Source organism: Zosterops lateralis, assembly GCF_965231275.1.
Source record: "Zosterops lateralis genome assembly, chromosome: 1".
In the NCBI taxonomy this organism is placed as follows: domain Eukaryota; kingdom Metazoa; phylum Chordata; class Aves; order Passeriformes; family Zosteropidae; genus Zosterops; species Zosterops lateralis.
In genome coordinates this window covers 138,720,845-138,745,194 of record NC_139762.1, presented here as the reverse complement: position 1 = coordinate 138,745,194, position 24,350 = coordinate 138,720,845, and the positions used below count along the sequence as shown (strand labels likewise).

General features: G+C 40.4%; 1 protein-coding gene across 1 annotated transcript in view; it reads left to right on the top strand.

The window, feature by feature from the left end:
- The first annotated feature begins 1,863 nt into the window (after positions 1–1,863).
- KHDRBS3 (KH RNA binding domain containing, signal transduction associated 3) overlaps positions 1,864–24,350 on the top strand; it is an 87,071-nt gene continuing 64,584 nt past the window's right edge. Inside the window, exon 1 of the mRNA XM_083855959.1 lies at positions 1,864–2,346. Coding sequence (XP_083712085.1) covers positions 2,259–2,346 — 88 coding nt within the window. The 5' untranslated portion in view covers positions 1,864–2,258. The remainder of the gene's footprint in view (positions 2,347–24,350) is intronic.

Genomic DNA, 24,350 nt, shown 5'->3' with positions numbered 1-24,350 from the left:
GGAAATTGGTATAATTTGGGAAGAAATACTGCGGTTTCTTGAAATACCAAATGTTTATTTAATCAGTTACCAAGGAGAATATGATTCTTTCCAAGAAAGGTGCATTGTGTTTTATACAATTTGTAATAACACAGCTACCTTTCTGCCTGAGATCCTGCATGCTTTACTACAACTTTAAGCACATTTAGGCTTAACTGGCAAAATAGGGATTTTTTTTTTTTTTTGTCTCTAGGTCACTCGATAAAGATTACACTCCTACATATTGTTCTGTGTCAGAGTTGTTTGTGCCTGCCTGTTTCACAACAGATGGCTGCATTTCAGTAGTTTTATATAGAAGACGTATATGGAAGGTTGAAAAAAACCATTTGTTTTAATTCAACTTCTTCCAGCTGCTCGTATTCTTTAGTTCTATCCATTGAGCTTGATGTCATGCAAGTGAATTTTTTAAATAGAACTTTGCCATTTTTTTTTCTGCTCATTCTGGATTAAGATTTATTTGGAATGGTTGCACAGACAGTATAAATTGAGTATGTTTCATGCTGTAACATACTAGGATTGTTTCATGGGGTATTGCAATTTGTGAAATACAACGAGAAATAAGATATTTTAAAATATATTCTCTTGGTTTTCAGGGTGAAAGAGCACTTGCAGTTCTGAGAAGGGAGCCTTAAGCTTTGCTTCCAAGCTTTGGGTGAATGTTTCTCATGCTGGTTTACCTTTTCAGAGCTTTTTTTCCTTCCTGTATTGCAAGGATATGAGTAAGACACATCACAGATTTTTACTTTTTCATGAAATACAGAAGCAAACACACAGTTATTCAATCCACAGATATGAGTATTTTCAGTGCTCTTTTAAGTTCTAGATTATCGAAGTTCCTTATTGGCTTTTCCAGTACGCATTGATTTAAAGTGTTACTTTATGGGTTTGGCTTCAGTGATTTAATAATTTTCCTCTGCTCTGCCCTTGTGGTCTGTGACAGAGAAGAGCTGGCCTGGCTCCCTCCGGCTTTTGTCACACAAGATTCATTGGTGAGACACCCAAGGACTAATAAGGAAGAGATGTAAAGTCTCAAAGCTAAAGAACAGTCAGTCATGACCTAGTATAACAATCCTCTGAAAAAATAGGACAATAGGCTTGAGCAACGTCCTTTAAACTTTGCTTCTCTTCCCTGTTTTAGGACGGGGTGAATCCTAAACCCGCTTAACAGCCGCACATCTGGGCAACTCATCAGAAACACCATTTATAAAGTGGTTTGTATTACTAGAGGCGCAAGTACAGGACGCTGGATAGAGGATACCGCTGCCTGGGGGAAAGAGAAAAGAAAATAAAATTGGGTTTGCGCCCTTTTCAACACGAGATCAGCTTTTCTCCGCGAGAGAGAGACAGGAACGGAAAGGACGTCCTGGATCCCCGACCCATCTCACAGATCCTATGGCCCCGGGGAGGGCCCCGAAGGGGACTCGTGTGTGGGAAGGGTCGCTGTGGGGGCTGAGGAGCTCTATGATTCTCGCTGTCCAGGGACGGCTCCGCTGCCCCCCAACTCCCGCCCGGCTCCCGGCGCGGAGCGGCTCTGGAACCTCTCCCTCAGCACCGGCCCCTCACCGACCGCGGGGAGGCGGGGCCAGCGGCAGCGACCAATGAGAAGGTACATATCGTCCCTGACTGACAGGCCATGCTATCCAATAGGAGCCTTCACTTGAGCAAGACGGTGACATTTGGGGGGGCTCTGCTATCCCCGCCCATTGGAAGGAGCCGGGGCGGGGCACCGCTCGTGGGCGGGGCTAAGGGCGGCCTCGGGGGGCGTGGCCTGGTCTGGTATATAAACCTCGTGCGGCGCGTTTTCCCCGTTCAGTCGGCGCAGCGTCGCCGGGCGTGCTGTTTGTGCTGCTGTCTTGGGCACGGCACCTGCCGCCGCCTAACAGTTCCTCTTTCATTGTGCGCGCAGCCCCCGTCTTGCCTGGGTCAGCGGCTCCCGGGGCGCGTCTTTTTCCCGTCTTACCTCCTCCTGCGCTTCCTCAGAGTGCTTTGTCCGCGCCCCTTGGCCGCTGAGGGGGGGCGTCCCCCCAGCCCTCGCCCTTTCTCTCCCCGCTCCTGGCCGGGGGCTCGCGGCGCTTCCTCCTGGATGCGTCCCCGCAGCCCCGGGCGGGAGGCGGCCAGGGGGAAGCGCTGCCTCCGAGGATTTACCGCCGCCTGGGACTCGGACCCGCTCTTTCCCCGCGGGCGCCGCGGTTCCGCTGCCGCCCCGGGCCGCCGCTGCCATGGACGAGAAGTACCTACCCGAGCTGATGGCCGAGAAGGACTCGCTGGACCCGTCCTTCACCCACGCCTTGCGCCTGGTCAACCAAGGTGAGGGATAGCGGCGGGGCGGAGCGGGGCGCCAGTCCCGCCGTGGGGACGGGCCGGGGCGAGCCGGGTGCTCGGCCGGAGCTTCACCCTTCCTTATTGCATCGCTCGGAGGGGTTTGTTGTGTGCGGGCTCTCGGTGAGGGCTCCAGCCGTGCCTCGCACCGCTTGGTGGGGTTTGTTGTGTGCGGGCTCTCGGTGAGGGCTCCAGCCGTGCTCGCACCGCTCGGAGGGGTTTGTTGTGTCCGGGCTGTGGGTGTTTGCCGGCTCCCGGCGCCTTCCCCTGGCGGGCAGCGTCCATCGCGCGTCGGGAGCCTTATTCCCGCATTGCTCCTCTTCCAGCGGTGTTTGCGCTGCCATCCCTCACTGATCGAGTATAGATTATTCCGAGCTGGCTGGCTGTGTAAGACGGCGGGGTCTGCTGTGCTCTGCTCGGTTAAAACGCCCGAAGGTTTTCCTGTTTTACCCCGTTTCTGAACAATGAACGCCCGATTGTTTACATACATTTGTGAGAGCCGCCTTCTACCACCATGGCCTTTCCTAGGAACTTTGGGCTCGGCGGCTAAGGAACCAACAATGCATTTTAGTGAACCTTTTAAAAAAGCACGGAATGTGTTTTGTTTTGCAATTATATAACTCCAGATAATAAATTTCTCCCATCCCTTCTGCATCTGTCACGTCAGATATGCTTTAAAGTGTCAACTTTTTGTTTCAGTGATGCAATACTGACTAGAAAAGTCATTCTGTGTGAATTAAAACATGATTTTACGTACATTTGGAGGTACTGTGTAATTGACAGGTGACTTTCAAGCACAGCTCTGGAGAGCCAAGTGCTTGGTCTACTGCTTAGGATGCTCAAGTGAAAAAGCTATGGAACTGATCCTGCAATATACACTGAACATACTGACAGCCAAAATGATTTTGGCATCAGTTGCAATGGTTACAAAGCCGTGCTTGGTGTACTTTACATCCTGTGACAGGAACGAGTTGAAGTTGATGTGGGTCCTTCCAATGTGTTTTAATGTGCAGTAGATGCAAATGCCTGTCTCAGAATCAGAGGGGAGGCTACCCTTGTATAAAATACTCTGGAGTTAGGGGTAGCTGTCACAGGTTCAACTGTGGAATGTATATGCTAAGTGAATTGAAGGTCCATGTCCAGGTGGTTGATATTTTGCATATTTTTCCCAAATTTTCGATCTGTAAAAATGTCCTTATTGATTGTAGGAAAAAAAGAGCTATGTTTAAAAAGCAGGTTTTTGCTGTAAATGAAAACACTTGTAAAAATTAAACTTGCTACAAATTATGGAAGTTCCTCTCCAGGTGGTGAAGACTTTTTTTGCATGTGTAAATTGTTCCAGGGAGTTACTGAAGTATGTGATTTATTAGTTTGTAAACAGTGCTAAAGGAAGTAAATCTGTCCTTTTGACTGAGTTTGATATTTTTTGAGGTTCTCATTGAAGTGATAAACTGGATAAATTATAGTGTCAGTGAAAAAATGTAAATGTATGTGCATCCAGCTTCTCTAATCTAGTAGGTGTCTTGATTTTTTGTTTACTTTGCAAGTGAAGTCTTGTATTATATCTGAAGTGCTTCACATGTTAGAGATGGGGAAAAGAGAGATTGAGGGTGACTAATCAACTTGTTAATTGTAGTTCAAAATGGAAATTTGTATAATATCTATGTAAAATAGACAGTTTAATAGTAGAATCACCCAAGAGCTAGATAAAATGCAGTGACTGTATAATACAGGTGGGAAAAACGACTTCAGGAAGAGATGTTTTACAAATCCATCCTGCCATGACACTAACTTTATCAGGGACTGGTTTCTTCTCAATTATAATAATTCTGTATGCTTAAATGAATGACAATTATTAGTGGAAGTGTACGTGTAATGGTTCTGGCTTGTATTTTGTGTGCCAGGTCCACTGAGTATTTTCTATATTAGTTCGTGTGGAGGCAAATGAAATAACTTGTCTAATTTTTCTAACTGCATTTGTTTATCTTTTAAGTTTAGAATGAAACAGGTTTCCAAGTTTGGCTTCTTATGGGTATCTGTGAGAATGTCTTAGCAAAGGTTTAAAGTGCTTTAAATAACCACCTTAATTATGTAATAGCCTTTTGGTGTCTTAGTGGTATTAAATTTGCTATCTGTATTTACTTAAACTGAAATACTGTACATCAGGTGGTTTTCTTCAGGAACTCAAGAGTAACTTGTTAGAGTTGGATGGATGAAGTAGAATCCTTCTGAGATGCTGAGGTAATTCAGGTCTATTTACTGCTTAGACAGAACAGCCAAATTGCTGACAGTTCCAGTCAGGTTCAAATTTTGTTTCTAGGGAAAATTCTGGGTCTAGAGTTCTGAAATGTGGTAATTATAGTTTTCACGTGGAAGTGGATTAATTTGCATATTATGCTTATAATTACTCATTATCATTTGTGTACACACAAATTACATAATTTTAAACTTAAAAAGTGGAGCTTGACCTGCTTCAAGTTCCTGTGTAACATTTCAGTTAAAGAATAATGTGGAAATAACTAAGATGCTGTAAGAATATTTTCATGGGCGGTGTTATTAATCAGTCTTTCTGAATTAAGGTGTGACAGAATTTTTTCTGTCTTAAAACCTTGTTTTGAAAGCACTAAAATCAAATATCAGCATCCTTCAATATTCCTGCTCAAGTAGTAAGTCCTGATTTTTCTTGTTGGGAACTCTGTTCAAGAATTTCATGCCCTGTCTCCTTGGGACACAAATGCAATACCTATTGCTTAAATTTTGTTTTAAACAGTCATTGAAACATTTAGCTGCTGCTTAGAACAGTGGGAATCTTTTTCAGGAGACTAGACTTTATCCCTTGTTTTAATTAAGAAGATGGATTTGTATACTTGTACATTAAGCCATTCTAAAAAGGGTGTTTGGGGTTTTTTTTTGCCTCTAAACCATTAAACATGCTATAGATTGGAAGTAGACTTATTTGCATGTGTAGTAGGATGACCATGCTAATAGAATTAATTTGCAGCTGGTACCAGACAGTGGGAACTATAACACTTTGTCCAGTTATTAGCTTGTAGTAAGTTCTGTAAATGAGGAACCTTGGGAAAGATGAGATTCTGTGAAGAAGCAAGATTTTAATACATTTGCATTTTTCCTGTTTTCAACTCTCGCATGCTCATCTTCATGCAAAATCTGAAAAATATTTCTGTCTGTGGGAGTGCTGGTAATTCTGAAATCAAGCCTTATTTTCAAAGGCTGACTTTGCACTTGTGGTTGTATGTAAATGTTGGTACATGTGCAAGTGTAGTGTTGATTGTCATAACTTGGTTCATGAGTGATGCTCTAAAAATACCGAAGATCCCTGAGAGAAGAGTTGCTTTACCTTCTTTCACGTTTATTTATAGTAGTAACTCAAGACGAGCAGTTTGTGACTGTTGAATGGAGTATGTGAAACTGCAGATGGAAGAAGCTGACTGTAAATAAAACATGGTGATACCACCAGCCACATTTCTAACAGGGGAGACCTGAAAATGGGTACTTGGCAATTGTTCAGTTTGTGCGGATAATTAAATGTGTAGATAATGAAAGTTAGGGCTGAAGGATAACTCTTGTGCAGACTGGACCTCTGGAATTCTTCCTTCTTTCTTCATTTCAGCTGCTTTGAGATTTGAGATAATATCTGAAGTTGGCAAAGCTTCCTTTAAAATGTCAGTGAGACAATGTACAGCAATACCAAGCCTTCCTATCAGTAGATGGCTGTATGTGCTAACTCTGTGTTGAATGGCTTCCCTGAGCCACATATCCAGTAGTGATCAGCAGGGGCTTGCTGTTTCTTGTGTCAAATTTTGCTTGGGAGTTCAATAATCAGAGCTGTACCTCCTTAAATATCAGAGGATGGAGTGTGAAGGAGTGTACTTGCTACTTTGTGGAGGATATTAGTGGTCTAATTTTTCTTTTTTTTTTTTTGTAAAAATGGTTGAAGCAGGAGCTTAAAAATAAATTACTGTTCTATATATATTGCAGATTTTTGATGTGATTTAAGCTCAGCTTGGTTGGTAGGTACTGTGTAGCCCCTCGTTCCCTTTCCTCTGGTGGAATCTGAGGGGAACTGAAAAAAGGTACAGCTTGTGGGTTTAATGACTGATATAAAGTAAAATGTAATAATTATGCTGCAAATGAAAAAGAAGAATAAAACCCAAGAGAAATGAGTGATGCATAATCCAGTTGTTCTCTGCCTGCTGACTGATACCCAGGCTGTCCCTGAGCAGCAATCAGTGGCTATGAGTCAGCTCCCCCCAGTTTATATATGAGGCATGTATCCTGTGGTATGGAGTATTCCTTTGTCCAGTTGAGGTCACCTCTCCTCGCTGTGCTCCCTCTGGGCTTTGTATGCACCTGCTCCCCAGCAGAATGTGAGACGCTGCAAAGTCCTTGATTTAGAGTGGGCACTACTTAGCAACAACTAAAACATCCCTCTGTTGTCAAGTCTCATACTGAATCTGAAGCACAGCACTGTACCAAGCACTAGGAGGAAAATAAACTCTAATCCAGCCAAAACTGGGAAAACTTTGAATAAATCCATCTAAGTAGGCAAGGGGTTTTATGCTGTTCTTTAATTTATCAGAAATAAATGTGATTTTGTGTACTGACATGTTGTACTGATATGTTGTAATGTAAATAATCAGTTTGCCACTGAAACATCCACTTTCCCATGTGGACCAGTTTCCTGGCATGGCACAAACACATGGTGCTGCTCGTTTCCAGTCACTAGTGGTGTTAATGTCCTCCATCAGGATAACCTCGAACTCTCCTTTTTTTCATTATAGTATCAATCACAGAAATAATACTTGTTTCAAGTGTTCTGCTCTTTGAGGATTTCAAAGCATTTCATGAAGGTCATAGGTGTTTTGAAAATGAGATATGGCTGTAGGAAGCCCATGGTGTGTTAAAGTTATTTGGAGCATTGTATGAAATATAGTAAATTTTGTGCTCCTCAGATTTTTTCAGACAGCTGGTCACTTTTAGTTGTCATTCTTAGGGAAATAAACTCTTCTGGTTTTAGTCTGATTACTAGAAGACAACAGTCTAAGGAAAACATTTTGGTGGAATTTGATGTTTTCCAGGCCGAGTGTGGTGAGAAATTTAAATGACAGTAATGGGAATGGATGTGATGTAATGTCCATAAACTAGGGAAGGCTGACTTGGGTTCTACTTCTATTTTCTTAAAGCAGCATGAAAAGTAGTAACTCTTGGAGGGCAGAAGAGGCACTTGAGTCTCTCTCATCTCAGTTATCTATACTTGGTAAAATTCAGAAGTTCACATTTTTATGGTTACTCTTTTCTTCTACAGTTTCTTCTGAAACTGTATTGGAACAATCAGAGGGCTTCCTAAAAGTTAGATTTCAATCTTGCTCTCTGAAAAGGCTGGGGAAGTGGTTTGTCAGATATTCCACTCATGTTAATAGGGCTTCTGCAAATTCAGCTGGAGATAATCGTACTTCCTTCACCCCTAGGCTGGTCTGTTCTGAAGCCTGGAGTCACTCACTGTGATCACAGTTAGTGTAAAGCTGACTGCTAATTCACTTGCACACTCACTTTGGCAGTCAATGAGAGAGATTGGATTTAAAGGTTTCAAATGCAGGCTGACATGGTTTGTCACTTTCAATCCTTTTTGACACCAGCCCTGCAAATTAAAGCTGTAACCTTCTGAGTACTTATTTACTGGGGAAATCAGAAAGGAGGTCACAGCACTGTTCTTCTGGCCTGTGGCTTGTTTGACTTTTCTTGCATGTACTTAAAATATATGAACGTGACCTTTCTGCCCTCTGACTTTGTTCACCTCTCTGACTTCGACTATAATTAAGAAACAAAAGGATTTACAATGCAGTTTTGTTTGAAAGAATCAGGTATCAAAGTTCAGAGTTGAGAAGTGTCTGTAAAGTATTCAGTGTGGTACTGCATGACTTTTTAATTAGTATTTAGCAGGGTTCAGTGAAAGGCATGTTTAAATAGATTAACTGGTAACTGACACACCTAATATTTTATGGTGAATTAACTGACTGTTCTTAGCTGAGTTCTGCAGGAATCTTGCAAGCTTAATGTTTACATTATTAATACTGTTTTCAAATACAAGATAATGAAGTACAGGGCTTCTATACTGGGAATGTGAAATATCTTGATAAAGTGGGATTGTCTTTCCCTGAATCCTGGGAAGGCAGGTCTCAGTTTTGCCATTTGCTGTTTGGTAGGGGTGGTGGAAGTTCTGGGAATTATTTTAGAGCCATATATTTCTAGCCAAGTGTGATTTTTTTCCAAGAGTAAGACTAGCTAGAAAATTAATATCTTTATGGCCTTAAGCTAAGGCCATAAGGGCATATGGACTTGGGAATTTAATTTTCTTGTGACATTCTAGTTCCAGAAGTCCATATGTCTTAATCTCTGAGGAAAGCATGGAAAAAATACAATGCTTTGCAAGCTTGAGAAGGTCTGTAGGCCTCTTACTAGTCTGATTAGTGTGTGAAAGTGATCTTCAGTTTGTGCCTTGAGAGCCTGACTGCCTCCAGGAGTGAATAAAGGTGCAAAGAGACCCTTTAAACTGCTGCTAAAATGTCTGGGCAAGAGGTACAAATGAAAAAATGCACAATGCTTTAGCAATGGTTGATTAACACTCAAACCAGATAGAAGGACCAGTAGATTCTGTGTGTCTTGACATATTTGGTTCAAAATGAGTTGCATTTATGGACATTTGATCCCTGCTAAATTGTTCAGCTCTTTGAACTGTCAATGACTTGGGTTGTACAGTAGCTGGAGGTTGGCCCTTTATGCCAAGGAACAAATTAAAGAGCAGTAACTGGAGAGAGAGCATGAAGAAGCATTGTTAGACTGACTGAGGTGTTTTTGTACCTCAACAGCTGAGCAGTGCATGTTTTATTCTTTGTGTGTTTATCCTATCTTAAAATTTTCCTTTGCTTAAATTCACCTTTGTCATATTTATCACTTATGGTTCTTTTATGTAGTGTTGTTTTTCAGCATTTTACCTTATTGTCAAGGTAAACTTATTAAGAAACAAGGCAGTTAAATGGATTTCCTTTCTATTCCACATCTCTAGTTGCTGTTTTCTGGATGCCTTTAATTTCTTATTTTGATGTGTTTATCAGACTTTTGGCTGCAGGTAGCAACTCAACTTCAACAAAGTTGCAAGGCAGCAGAAAATGTCAGTAGATGGTAAATCTTTCACTTTTTTGGCTTGTAGAGGTGCTCCTTTATAGATCTTTATTTTCTGGGAAGAATTTCTTGACAAAGTAATTGGAAACCTAAAAGATTAGAAATCATTTCAGTAAACCCATTGTACTTGATCCAACAGAAAATTTGTTACAGCAACTGCTGCTGTGCTGATCTTGGTATAATATAGTGACGGTGAAAACCTGATGTTGCAAATCCTTTGAGGATTTACTGATTTTCTTTGACTTTAATAATCCATCAGGATTGTTCAAAAGCAGTAGTCTGACCAAGATGCCTTTATGTGGACAAGACAAAGGATACAGCAAAATGTCTTAAGAACTTGTGTGCAGTTTCAGACACCACAATATAAATCATAATATAGGAAAGATAAGATTTGAGGGTGTTCAGCGGAGGACTATGAGGATGAAGGGTCTGGAGGAGGAGCCATGTGAGATGTGGCTGAGGTCACTTGGTCTGTTCAGCCTGGAGGAGAAGAGACTGAGGGGAGACCTCATTGCAGTCTGCAACATCCTGAGGAGGGGATGGCACTGATCTCTTCTCTCTGGTGACCAGTAACAGGACCCGAGGGAATGGCCTGAAGCTGTGCCAGGGGAGCTTTAGGTTGGATATTGAGGAAAGGTTCTTCCCTCAGAAGGTGTCTGGACACTGGAAAGGGCTCCCCAGGGAAGTGATCACAGCACCAAGCCTGACACAGCTCAAGAAATATTTGAACCATGCTTTCAGCCACATGGTGGGATTCTTGAGCTGGTCTTGTGCCGGGCCAGGAGTTGGACTCCAGTCCTTGTGGGTCCCTTCCAACACATGGTATTCTGTGATTCTGTAAATTGAAGTTGCTTCTCCTCTCGCTGCTGCTGCACAATAATGTGTAATGTGTCCAGAGTAAATGTGTCTGGAGCCTTTTACTGCCTCAGACCATTCAGAAACAATACTCTGGGAAGTAGACGTGTGTGAAAGCAAAAGATTTTACATGTTTTCAGCCAATTTTTCCTACTGCTTTGGGATAAAAATGATGATTTTTCAGATGTAGAAATGGAAGGAGTGCTTTTGATATGGTCATTGTTCTTTTCATGTGTCCTTTTTTGCTGGTAGTGGACAAAGGTTTTTGTTACTGTTCATTTTGATCCATGTCCTAATTTACTAGAGGTGGTCAAGCCCTGGTCAGAAGCCCAGTTTCTGCTCCCTGCAATCATATGTGCAATATTTGAGGGTTAAGGAGATTTTTGTTGCCTTTCTTCTGCTATTAAGCATAAATGCTGGGGTACCCTCTATGCCTGTTTCAGTGATACAGCTCCATGGGGTAAAGCATTGAAGTAAAAAAAAAAATGACCATTTTCTTCTCTACCTACCTCCAGATTAATGCTAAATGATAAATTTCACTTCTGTGAGAGTGAAAGGCACTGTGGTTCATCATGTCTGTTTGGTTGTTTGACTTTTTATTGTATTTTACTCTACCCCATCTCCCCTCCTGGGCTTAAAGGAAAGCAGATTTTTATCAGCTATAGAAACAGAGTTTGGTTGTGATGTTCTTTGTCCATTTGTAGAGTCATGAAAGTTCAGAATGCATTTTTTCACTTTCCTAAGTATCCAACTGCTTCATGACCACTTTCAGCCTATTATTTTAGGCTCAGGAAGTCCTAAATTTGAAGAAATTTGGTCACAGATCAGTTTTTTGCCTTCCTTTAAAGGGTTCTTCAAAATCTTTGTGGTAGTTGGAGATGTTTCTCAAAGCAAAAGGGTTTGTTTTTAATGACTGATTCAGTTTCTCCATTTAAGCCTTGGTGTGTGTGCAGGAGCTGTGGTGCTTCACAGCAGATGGGCTGCAGTGATACCTTCAGCTGTAGTTAACACTTGCTCCCTATGCAGAGTTATCCCAGTAATATCCTAGGCTGGATAGTCTGCAAGGTGAAATGCAGCACCTCAGTACTACATCTTAACAACTGGAAAAGACTATTGTCTTGGGTTACACAGATTGGTCTTAAAGATTCTTTCCACTTATCATATACCCTTGAACTCTTTATTACACTGTGCATCCATGGTCTGGAAAAATGATTAGGTTTTTATTGGCCTATTGTATAAAGGCATACAGCAAAAGATTTATCATGTTTTTAAGGCTTACTGCATCTATTCTTTAGACCTTTTTGTTTCTGCAGGCACCAGGAGCCTGTTAATACCATGTGAAACAAACACAGGGAATGATGTAAGTGTAGTCATAAAGGGCTTGTGAGGGATGTGGTGGTTTTGGCTGAGGTTAATTTTTTGTTCTTAGTACCCAGTGTGGGGTTGTGCTTTGGATTTGTGATAACAGTGTTGATAACACAGGGGTGTTTTCATTACTGCTTAGCAGAGCTTACGCAGAGGCTTCTTCTGTTCCTTCAAGACCTTTTCTGCTCCTCACCACACTGGCAAGGAGGCTAATTGGGGAACAAGGAGTGAGGTAAGACACAGCTGGGACAGCTGACCCCAACTGATCCAAGAGATGTTCCAGACCATATGGTGTGATGCCCAGCATATAAAGCTGAGGGGAAGAAGGAAGAGAGGAAGTTTAGGGCAATCGTGTTTGTTTTCCCAAGTCACCATTATGTGTGATGGAGTCCTGCTTCCCTGGGAATGGCTGAGTACCTGCCTGGCCATGGCAAGTGGTGGATGAATTGTTTTGTTATGCTTATGTGCATGGATTTTGCTTTACCTACTATTAAACTGTCTTTTATCTCGACTCATGAAGTTTATTAATTTTCCCTGTGTGATTTTCTCCCCCATCCTCCTGGGTGGAAGGGAGCCCCTCCATGTGGCTCAGCTGCTAACTGGGGCTAAACCGTGGCAGAGAATTAACGAATTCCAATGACTTTTTCCTGCTTAATATCATCTGTGAATTTGAGGATCTTGGGCGGTTAGGAACTACTAATATGGACACACTTTGGAAAGAGCAGAAGCCTTCCACACTGGATTTTTCTCCAGGATTCTAATACAGTGTTTTACATGTTGCGATGCAGAACTGCTGACGGCGTAGTTTATGCAGAAATAAAGATTTTCGAATGCATCTTTGCCAGGCAACTCTAGTATGATCAGAGCACTAGTTATGAGAGAAGGCGTTGTGTATGTTTCATTTTTGGGGGAGCTGTTTCGGAGGGGCTTTAGAGCCTTTCGGGAATTATTTGGGGAGCGGTGCCGAGCGCTGCCAGGAGGGGGCGACAGCGGCCCAGCCCTGCCCTACGGGGCTCCCGGGAGCGGGTGTGAGTCCTCCGGGAGAGGCGGGACTGGGGCTCCGGGGAGCGCTGTCACTCCCTGGAGAGCTGGGATCGGGTGTCATTCCCGCAGGAGCGGAGCGGCCGCCCTTGGGTGCAGTCGGTGTTCCCCTCTCACAGCCTCTCTGGCAGCCAGGTGTGTTCTGTCCGTTCCCCATCTCGGGGCTCAGGTGTGTCCCCGTCCCGCTGTGACCCCAGCCCGCCGCTCAGCCCCGCAGCCGCTCCCTCCCTCCCCCGCCAGGGAACGGGGCAGGGAATCGGAAGAGTAAGAATTACCGAGCTCCGGGTTGAGATAGGATACTTAGATAGGCAAGGTACAAGCTGTGCACGCAGGCGAATGAAAACAAGGAATCCATTCATCACTTCCCGCGAGCAGGCAGGTGTTCAGCCGTCTCCAGGAAGGCCTCGAGGAGACAAACGCCTCCACTGCCAACATCCTCCCTCTTCCTTATTCCTCCCACTCCACCTCTTCTTTCTGCCCCTCGCGGAGATGGTTTTAAACTAAAAGGGGAGAAATTTGGATTATATATTAGGAAGAAATTCTTCTCTCTGTGCTGAGGCACTGTCACAGGTTGCCCAGAGAAGCTGGAGAAGCCCCATCCCTTGAAGTGTTCCAGGTCAGGTTGGATGGGGTTCTGAGCAACCTGGTCTAGGGGAACCCCATGACAAGGGGGTATGGAACTAGATGATCTTTAAGGTCACTTGCACCCCAAATCCTTCTATGACCAGAAGTAGCTTTAGCCTGTGGTGTTTTCTTCATGTATACTTGAACTATTAAGGCTGCTGTCAGTGCAAATTGATAAGTGTTGAATAAAATTTAAAAAAAACCAACTTTCCCAGACTTTTAAACTTCAAGCTCTTAGAATATTCTTTTATTATCAGCTGATTAAATGGAGAGTACAAGGAAATTACCGTGATGGTATTTATAAATTATTTATTTATAGGTGCACTTATATAGTTTGCAGACCTGAAATAATAGGCCTTGTTTGAAACCCTAAGTAGTAGTTCATGTAGTTCAGTATAAGGTTAATTAAAAATGCTGGTGTGTATTTCATTATCACATAAGTAGCAAGTAGCTGACTGTGGGATCAGCTCTGTAAAGAACCCTAAGCAAATTACCCGTTAGATTAATGCCCTGACAGTGGGAAATGGATGTGATTTGCTCTCCTAACTGATAGATCATAGTTTCTTTAGACCTCAGTGGTGTGCTGAGCATTGTGCTAACATGATGTATTTTCTGCATCTGAGTAGGTTGTAGGTCCTGAAGGCACCAATCCCTTATTCCTGTTCATGTGTTCAGAGCAATGACCAAAGTTTCCAATGACTGCCTGGGCTAGGAGGCTGCTTGCTATGATGCCTTGCATGAGGCTGATGCTGAGTATTTATTTAGTTACTCTAGGCAATAGCTAAAGTACTTAGCTTGTTGAATAGCCTCCTGCTTGGTCATTTTTTTTCTGAGAAAAGCAGTGAAATAGATAGGAAATAATTGAATTGAAAGTACTTTTCTTTCCCACTTGGACAAACTATATGGTGAAACTGTAGGCTTCTACATTTTCTGTAATTCTTTCCAGTTCTTTCAGAATATTTTGCTTAACTGTATTACTGGAGTAGTAACTGGCTAGAGCTCAACCCTGTATGTCAGTAAGTGTTTTAACAGTAACTGTTCATTATTTCTAAGCATGTGCAAATAATGTTAATCACGTAGGTATGTCTTGTCAGCATCTGTATAAGGTATTTTTTGGCTCCTTATTTGGGAAGGTTTCATTGCTGTTACCAAAGCTGAGATTTGAAGCTTTTCTGCAGAGTCATCAGAGAAGAGCTGAGTGGAGGGAATGCAGAAAGCAAACATAGTTTTCTTTTTTCAGGTTTGGTACCTTAAATATGGCTGTGTATACAGTTAGTAATGGATGTCAAGCTGTGCTGTAATAACACAAATGTTAGCATTATTTTTCTTTCATTTTATTGATGAGTAATTAGCTGGTCAAGCTGTATCGATTACAGTCAATCAAATTTTTCTAATAACACCTTTTCCCTTTACAGCATTTCATCCTCAAGACAGCCATCCTGACATGGGAGAAATTTTACATGTATGTAAATGAAATCCTAACAGAATAGGGAATGCAATTTCAAGCTAAGCCACAAAATGAAGAAATAAGAGCAGATGGCTCCTTCAGAAAAATAGATTAAACAGAAGAGATACTCCTGGCCAGCTACATAATTAATCTCATGGATCTTGTCAATGGCTACTGCCAATAGTTAGTTATTATGCAAGGGTATAGTAAAGGCTGTATGAATTTAGTGAAACAAGCTGTTCTTCATTCCCAGCTCTTTCTGATAATTTAGTGTTATGTTCCTATTTTTAAAGTTAGTTATAGGAAGTATGAGTAGTAACTTAGTAAATTAGTTGTGTCTTGCTTTAGAAAGGGATCCCACAAAAAGAGCGGCTCTGGGAATGTAGTTCCATTTGTGATCCATGAAAATTGATTGTAGCATTTCTGGTGTTTTTTGGCTCTGTGATACACTGATGGTTGAGTCTTTAAACCCACATGTCAGATTTGGTAGAGGGATTTGTGAGTTTCTCTCCTGTCGGCACGAGAAAGAGCTTATATTCCCTGTGGTTAAATGCTCTTTTCAGATGTGTTAGTGCGCAGTCAGATTTTTCAGTTCAGTGAACCATCTTTATTTCTTGGATGTATGCAAAATAACACATTCCAGCCTTTTTGAGTGGTTATTCTGTATGTGACTGGACGTGTCATTCCTGCCCTTGCTCTAAGGTCGATGAATCCCGATGGGAAAGTGAGATTTGAAACTTAGAAACACATGCCCCTTTCTCTAGGAAGACTTTTTCATGGGTGCACAAGAATCATTGTGACTGTTTGAGTTTCTTTCCAAGTGCATGTTTTTACTTTGTTTCTCTCTAGTAGCAAGGAGCAATAGAAAAATCTACCCTGTTAATTGGTTATTGCTGTCTCAGCTGTCTTTCATCTGTAAGGTACCTAGACTTTGTTTCTTAAGCATCTATATTTTTTAAAATGCATTCTCTTTGTCCTCTGCCGCATCTAGAAGATAACTTCATTCTGTACTTTTGGAAAATGGAGCGTCAACATTTTCTTTCCTATATAAAAGCAATTTAAGCATCACTGAATCAAGAGGTAATGGCACCTCAGGTATTTTGCGTTGGCACTTTTCTTATTGTTTCTTGGCAGGCAGAAGTAATGAAGGAGCAGAAACTTGACTATATGGGGCTGTGAAGGCAGGTGGGGGACAAGCAGGGCAGGTGTTTGGTTAGAAGCAGCTTGTGCAGGTTCCCAGCACTACTGTTAAAAATATCACCAGTTTTGTTCTTGCTGCCTCACCTTGAATGTAGGTGAACTTCCCTGGCTGTGAATTGTTCCACTGCCCTTAGAGATGCCAGTGACTTGTGCCTGTGACACTTTGTAGTATTGCTTTTTGGTGTGTAATCTGTGGAAATGTACTGAAAGCTGCTATTTAAACTATTGAATATTGGAATTACTCCCCTAAGAACATGCATACTTGTCACTGGGAAAAAGTTGTGTTCAGTGAAAGTTGGCATTTTGAAATTAGCTGGATTAAAACTAAAACAGTAACATGTTTTAAGTTAATTTATCAATTAACTACGTGGTATAATTTGGTTGCAGTAAAACTCAGGCATCACATTTTAGATTTCTATATAAGCATTTGCTTTAAACTGTCTTCAAAACAAATTAGTAAGACAAAAGAATTTGCAATGTCTTGACTGCTGAGTAGTTGCACAGAACATGCAGTTTTCCTGATTCTTACAGCCATACCATAACCATGTCTGTTGGAAAGAAACTTGGGCCTTTAAAAATGCTTTTACTGAAGAAAGATGCTTTTTGTAAATGAATTTACTAACCCAAAATACAACTTACTCAGGAGGAGCTTCTTAGTTCTGTTTGAGGTAAACATGAAGATACTTTCTTTACAGAAAGATTTGAGTCAGAGCTGTTTCTTATGGCAAGTAAACCCATACCAGAAATGCTACTAAAGCTACAGTATATTTTACCTTTATAAGATGTTATTCATCAAAATGATTATTATGTTTCATCAAAAGCTTACTGGTGTAAATTGGTAGTTACTTCAGATATTTATGTAGGTATAAAATGTGGTCTGTTTAATTTTTTTCTTAAATTTGGAAAGATGAATAATATTCTATTAGGTGAATGCTAGAAATACTAATTTAAGGAAAAAACCCTTTCTTCCTAGATGCTATGGAAGTTGGAAGATTATCTTCCTCAAGGAAGGTACTACATGGGCAGGCACATGGTCCTACAAAGGCAGAGATTTAGTGCAGCTATAGGTGTGGCTGCTTTCCTGCAGGAACTGGTCTGTTGAGAGACATTTTCCTTTATGATTTGCAGCTGGATTGAGTCCATAAGATGAACTTTCAAGTTTTGTAACACTTCTAGGAGAGTCTGATCTTGTTCTACAATTCTCTGAAGTGGTTCAACTGATTTCATGAGAATAAGCTTAATAGCATAATATTTGGAAAAAAATTGAATGTGGTAACAATATGCATTAATTCTGTCTAATGTGTGTCTTCATACACAGAAAATAATTGGGATTTGCCTGCTATTGAGCATGTGGAAGGGATTGTAATTAATGTTATCACTCTGCTAGTTAATTTTTAACTTGGATGCTAGAAATTTTTAGTATCCAATTTATGTTGAGGCTCATACATAAAATTACTGCGCGAATTTCTTTAAGCTGTACTTTCCCATAGGACAGAAGATGTGCAGGCTGCCTTCATGCATTTTTGCTGCCGGGTTTAGTACTGCAACCCAGGACTGTCATGGGTGAAAAAACCAGAAGTACTGCCTACAATAATTTTGTCAAAAGTGATGCTTTGCCTCTTTTATTTGCTGGCAGTGGAAGTGATGCCCTTCTGAAGGAATCATGAAGTGGTTTTAGTTGGAAGGACCTTAAACGTCATCTTAGTTCCAGTCTGCCCTGCCCACCTTCCACAGGACCAGCTTGCTCAAAGCCCATCCAAAGCCCTGGCTTTGAGGGTAGAGGGCTAGGGTTGTGTTAACCTAATCCAGGATTGTGTTGGAATTAATCCTTTTTCTTTTACATGTGCCAACCAGTGTCCATAGGTTTGTTTCCTGTATCTATGCATCAGAATGCACAAATGCTTTAGGATGCTTTAGGTTGTTGCATTTTTCATAAATATTATGAAAGCATTTTTTAAATGTGATTTTTTTTGTTGTTTTGAAAAGTAATATACAACTCATCTGTGTTATGACCCTTGACATCCACCTGTTTGTCTTTTTGTGTTCTTTCTATACAAGATTACTTTTTCACAGCTTATTTGAACATCAGTAGTGTGTGCTTTAGTAAAACCAAGTTTCAGACATGGCAGTCTCAGGATTCTGAAAAATTTGTATCAAAAGACCAGGAAACTTGTCTTAAAAATCAGCAAGATGAGAAAATTGCGAACAGTAGGTTGAAACAAGAGATTATACATGAAGGTTACTCCAGCATAATTTGTTTTCAATGGTTCATCTTTTAGAGGCTCTAAGCAGTGATTGCATTCACACTGATTTCACTTGATCAGTGCAATGCCACAGAATATATAGATGTTTTTTATCAATTCTGTAGTAAGATTGAGGTTATACTTTCTGGTGGAGCTTATGTAGGATCAGTGGATGTGAATTTAAGTCATAGTAGTGTCTGGTGCTAACTCTGAATTTCACTGAATTAAATATAAGAATTTAAAAACATATAGATACTTGAAATAGCTTTATCTTTGTTTCTTTCCCTAACTCTATGTGAAATATGGACAGTGACAAGGTTTTATTGGACAGAAAATGCATTTTGGACAGTGTGGCGTTCTGGGAAGCAGTGGGAAGAGCTGCAGGCTGTGTGCATTTTCAGCCATGCACAATGGAGAGGGAAAACAATGGACTGCTGTACTGTCTGTTCATAGCTGTTTCTCTGGACTATTTTAGCTATTCCTATGATTAATGAATAACATAATTTCTCCTGTACTTTCAGGTAACAAATCATAGCTTTCTATGCTCCAGTATTTCAAGAGAAATAAATCTTCAGCTGGGGAAAGAGTTTATTAGAACTAGTACTTTTTTTAAAGTACCGAAGATTGAACAAATCTTTCCTTGAAAAAATTTCAGAGTTCTTCAGCAAAACAGAAATCAAGATGCTTGCTAGAACTTGCATGTGAGGAAGGATCACCACTGCCAAAGTGCTGGCACTGCTGTTCTGGTGCAGCCCAGGGGCTGGTGGCCTTTGCAAGTGCAGCTTCCTGGCTGGTGTTCAGCTTGTTTGAGCTTCAATCCTCTTCTGCAAAGCTTCTTTTCTGGCTGTTTGGTTTCCAGGCCATTCCATTCTTGCATGGGGTTATTCCTCCACAGGCACAGGACTTTGCACTTCTCTGTGAACTGCATAGGACTGCTGTCAGCCCATTCCTTCACCTCTTTGAGGCACTTCTGAGTGTCGTCACAACCCTCTGGTGTTTGAATTGCTCACAGTTCTCTGTGTGTAAAGCTGCTGGAACTGCACTCTGTGCCATCAATTGGGTCACTGATGATGTTAAATATCATTGACCCTCAGAGCTCACTACTGATGTCTGGCCCCTGGTTGTGGTTCCCCTGACAGAGCCCTTTGAGCCAGGCAGGGCAGTTTTCAGCCTGCCTCATGCTCCAAGTGTCTGTCCTGTGCCTCATCAGTTCACGGATGTGGGAAGGTTATCAAAAGCCCTACTACAGACACATCAGCTCTTGTCTCATCTCATGTTGTTCATAACACTGTTTAGTACGTGTGGCTTCCCTGCCATAAATTTGTGCAAACTGCTCTCATCTCTCTATGCTTGGGAAAAGTTTTCAAGAGCTGTTTACTACATCACCTTCCAAGAGATCAAGGTGAGTTTTACCACACTGTGGTGCCCCAGATCCTCCTCCCTGATCTTGAAGATAGGACTGATACTTGCTTTGCCTCAGTCATCAGTGACTTTCCTTTATGACCACGACCTTACAGAAACGGTGGCCTGTTGATGACATCAGCCAGCTCCTTCAGTAATTGTGGATGTCTTCTGAAACTTCTGCTTTAGTGAGGATTTCAAGCAAATTGTGACCTACAGAGGGTGTGAGTTGTGTTTTACTAGTAATTATCAGTGGGATATGACACCTTACTGAATTGAGGGTTGCCAGAGTGTGAGACTCTCTACCTTGGCCTTCTGTCATTGGTGTGGAGGCTCCTGGCAGAGCTCTAGTTGCCTAAAAATGATTTTTAGAGAAGTAGAAGATAACACTACTTCATTTTGCTGACGGCTACATAAATCTTGCATAATGCTAAGTAAACAAATGTACACTTATTTGTGTAACTATCAATTATACAAAACACAGGGATGTGTTTTGTTAGCATAGCTATCTTCTAGTATTAAATATGGTTTGTTTGAATCTGCTGGCAGATTTTTAGGCTACAGTCTGTCAGTGCCTTCAAGTGTGCTCTTAATAGTGCTCAGCTCTGTCTGTTTTAGGGGTCAGCAACTGGATGTGCTTTGGCTGCTGCCTCACCTTGGCAATAGTTTAAAATGTGATGTTTCCATATTGAGAGATGCAGGTTGCATCCCCTTTTTAGCTGAGATCTGACTTAGGCATTTTCTTGTGAAAGTCATCAGAGAAGTCACAGAAAGTTTGCAGTACTCTGCAATGCCATGTACATAAGGATGAAAGATGTCTTGATGTCTCACCAAAATGTCAAGTGAAATCTTGTATAAGAGCTACCTGTCTGTGTTCATATGTGTAAATGAAAAAGGTGGAAGAACTGCTTGTAAGGACTCTTGATACAGAATATTAACTTCATTTTGCCTGAATCCTAATTGCACCAAGTAGTGTAAGATGCTCTGTAATTCATGTTTTAATGAGTTGATTTTTTGTAGGTAGTGGATGCCTGACCTTGCTAATTTTAAAATATTCATGCTTAAAGATCTGCTGTAGGTAAATGTACAGGAGGTAAATCATACAGCTGATGTAGTATTTTGTTGTAAGTTATCTTAACAATGAGAAATAATTTTCAGTGGAGTAGGTTGAGGATGTGGGACTAACATCTATCTCTACATCTTGTTTTCTTCCTGAGCAAGACTGATTAAACATCTGTTAATACCTTATTCATGATTTTGACAGTTCCTACTGTGGTACTTCCTACCTTACTGCTAATATCAATCAGTCTAAACAGATTTTAGTGGAGTCATTTTTGATGTGAAGGTAATAGGTGTTCAATTAGTTTTGAATTACTTAAATAAAAAAACCCATTCAAAATATTTGTCATATTGGTGACTGAAATGTATTTTCAGATCAGTGCAGATAGTAGTACTTAGACTGTAAAGTAGAACTTATAATGCCTGTGAATGCAATTTAAATAAAGATTGGTTTGAGTCCTTCAACAGGGATATTATTATTAATTTAAGGATTTTGAATGCTGTAGACATCACTCTAGCATGAACTGCTTATTTTATTGTAAATTTAAATTAGATTCATTGTCAGTTACTTTTACAAAATTAAGGTGGCATATGAAAGAGTTATTCAGAATTCAACTATTGTAATAATGCACATTAGTTGAGACAAATTAGTGATTTTTTTTTTTTATGCACAACTCATGCTCTAAATGCATTGCTTTCTATGCCAGTTCAGAATGAGGACCTATTATGAATGCAAAACTTGCAATTTTTAAAAAGACTTTTTAAAGGATTAAAATGTTGGCTGAGGAGCATAGGTGAAGTTTTCTGAGGCTCTTAAAGGAATGGGGGTGGGTGCAGTGATAGAGCAACAGCATTAAAAAATTGAAAAGTCTATTGCGTTTTTTGTTTTAAACCCATTCAGGATGAGTCTAAATGTTGCCATTTCACATATATTTAGTTTCTTTATTTTAAGTATTTTGAGGTTATTTTTGTTTGCTTGATTAGAGAACTAAAGTAATTTTCTCTTTTTTTTAAAATGAAGATACACTAATTAATATTTACTTTGGAAATGTCTTGGAAGGTGGAAAAAGGGATATTTGTCTAAGCGTTTACTCATATCAGAAAACGTTTAGTTGCTGAACTTGTGTGTTTTTCTGGGGGATTGGGAGGCTGTATAGACAGTTGAAATTGGGCAATTCTGCATTTTTTTGGTGAATGCCTACACAGAGAAACTGCTTTGAAGCAAACCAGGCTATGCTAGACATGTTTTAAGATACTCAAAAATAGGAGGCTGAGGTTGCCTCTTCCATTTAGTGCAAAAATTGGGAAGATTGTCCAGCTTCATGCGGATTAAGAGAACAGGGAGTTAAGTAGTAGGTCTCTGAGGCTGTTGTAAGGAAATTTGTGGGGTTTATTTCTGCAAACCTTTTGAAATATATTCAATATGTTCAAGTTCATGAGTTCATGCTGTGCCATACTGTTCTCAGCTCAAAAGATGAGAAATATTGGCTGGAGAGGTGCTGATTCAAAGAACTTTTAATCATCCTCTGGTAGGACAGGGAATAAAGCAGTCCAGGGTAAAAGATGTATAATCTGAAGCACAATCAAGACCATTTTACTACAGCAATAATGAGATTAAGCTCTCATCAGTTTAATCAAATTTAGGATCGTAATTGGGTTCACCATCTTGTTACTGTACTCTGGATTTCCAGAACTCCTGGAAGGACTGTGGACAACTAGTCAGCATCTGGCACAGCGGACTTCCTATGACTCGGCTTCATTGGGAAAGTCATAATAATATTTTTTAAGAATAGGTATTCTTAAAATGTGTATTCTGAAATAAATTATGGGTTTTGCCTCAGTGAGAGTTTCCAAATAAACAACAGTTTGGAATGCTGATGTTGTCAGTTTTTGTAAGGAAAAGCTTATGGGTTTTTTCTGAAATTCTGCTACAACTGACTTGGAGTCCCCCTTTTCTTGTGGGACCTTGTCTCTTACCAAAGCTTCAATGTGTTCCTTAAAGGGGGTCTTCATAAAATGCAAAATAATAAATCAAGGTTTTTTGTAGTCCCATTGCTTTTTTTTCCTCATGTGAAACCAGAAGGAATCATGATGCTGAAGGAGACACCATCCAGCTCAGTGTTCTGTATCCAGCAATGGTCAAAAGCAGTGAGTTTTCAAGCACTGAAAAGGGAAATATGTAAAGATACTTAGCCTTCACTTTGACCTAAGAGCTTTCTGAATTGAGGAAGATGTGATTCTTCTAAGTCAACTGTGAAGGTTTGAGAATTCACTGAGAAATATTATTGCTGTTGGGCTGTGCTTGAGTAGTTGTATAATGTGCTTGATTGAGTCAATCTAAATTTTAGTTTCCTTTCCTTAGATACAAGGCAATAAAATTGCCCAAATAAAGCCAAATCTATTACTTCTATTGTATAATGTTAGTAATTTTCAAACCCACTTGCTTTAGGAGTATTTTTAAAGGATAATGTAATTCTTAGAATATTTTCACTTTCAAAATATATGTGGAAACTACTTCTAGCGCAATTGCAGTGCAGTTCCATCAATGCCTTGTTCTCTTGAGCCATGATCATGTGGATATCCTTGAATGAGCCGTGGATATCCTTGAATAAGTGAACACTTTTCACTTGTTCCATCCAGAAGTAGGAGAAAGTTAGTGCAAGTTTAGTAGTACAAAATTATTTGGATATAATGTGGTGTTTGGTAAGGCATCTGAATCTCAGGAAATATAGTAGAAACTTTAAGGATTTGCATGCAAAATGACCCGATTTCTGTTTCTCCTGATCTTATGTAAAGGAAGTATTGTCTTAAGTACAAATGCAGTAAACCTTTCTATTTACTTTGAGGTTGACATTCAATCTTATATTTATTATATTGATTTACTACAGACAAATAGGGCATCACTTTGCTCAGCATTAAACACACGTATTTATATTGGCTTAGCCAAGGGAGCTGGAATCCTGGATTGTAGGTCTGCCCCAGGAAGATTAATTCTAACTGAATAATGTGAAACAATTCTACTTTGCCATTATCTGATGTATCTACCACTGTTACTTGGTGACTTAACTGAGGACTAATCATTGCTTAGATCTCTACTATGATTAAACGTGAAGAAAAAAATCCATGCAGTTATTACTGCGGGCAGTTAAATTCCTGTTGTGTTAGCTGCATCCTTGGTCTGAGAACATGGGATTTTAATCTCTGGCATTATGGTAAGCTTTAATCCCATGTTTATTTACTGTTTGTGATCAAGGAAATGGCATTGCTTCATATGGCTAAGCAGTGCAGTAATCTAAGGATTAAGAAAAGAGAAATCTTCCTATCCATTTGACCTTGAAAATCTGATTGGATTTCCTGTGTGATCTGGCATGATTTTTTCCCTAATTATCTGAAGCTTGATGTATGTGAATGATTGCAAGAGCTGTGTGGATATGGATAAAATTCTAATGCTTAGCTGTATTTCCTGTTCTTCTTAGATTTCAAGTTCAAAGAAATAAAATACTGGACTTTGTTCATACAAAACAAAAGTCTTTTATAATAGCGATGAAGAGGCAAAA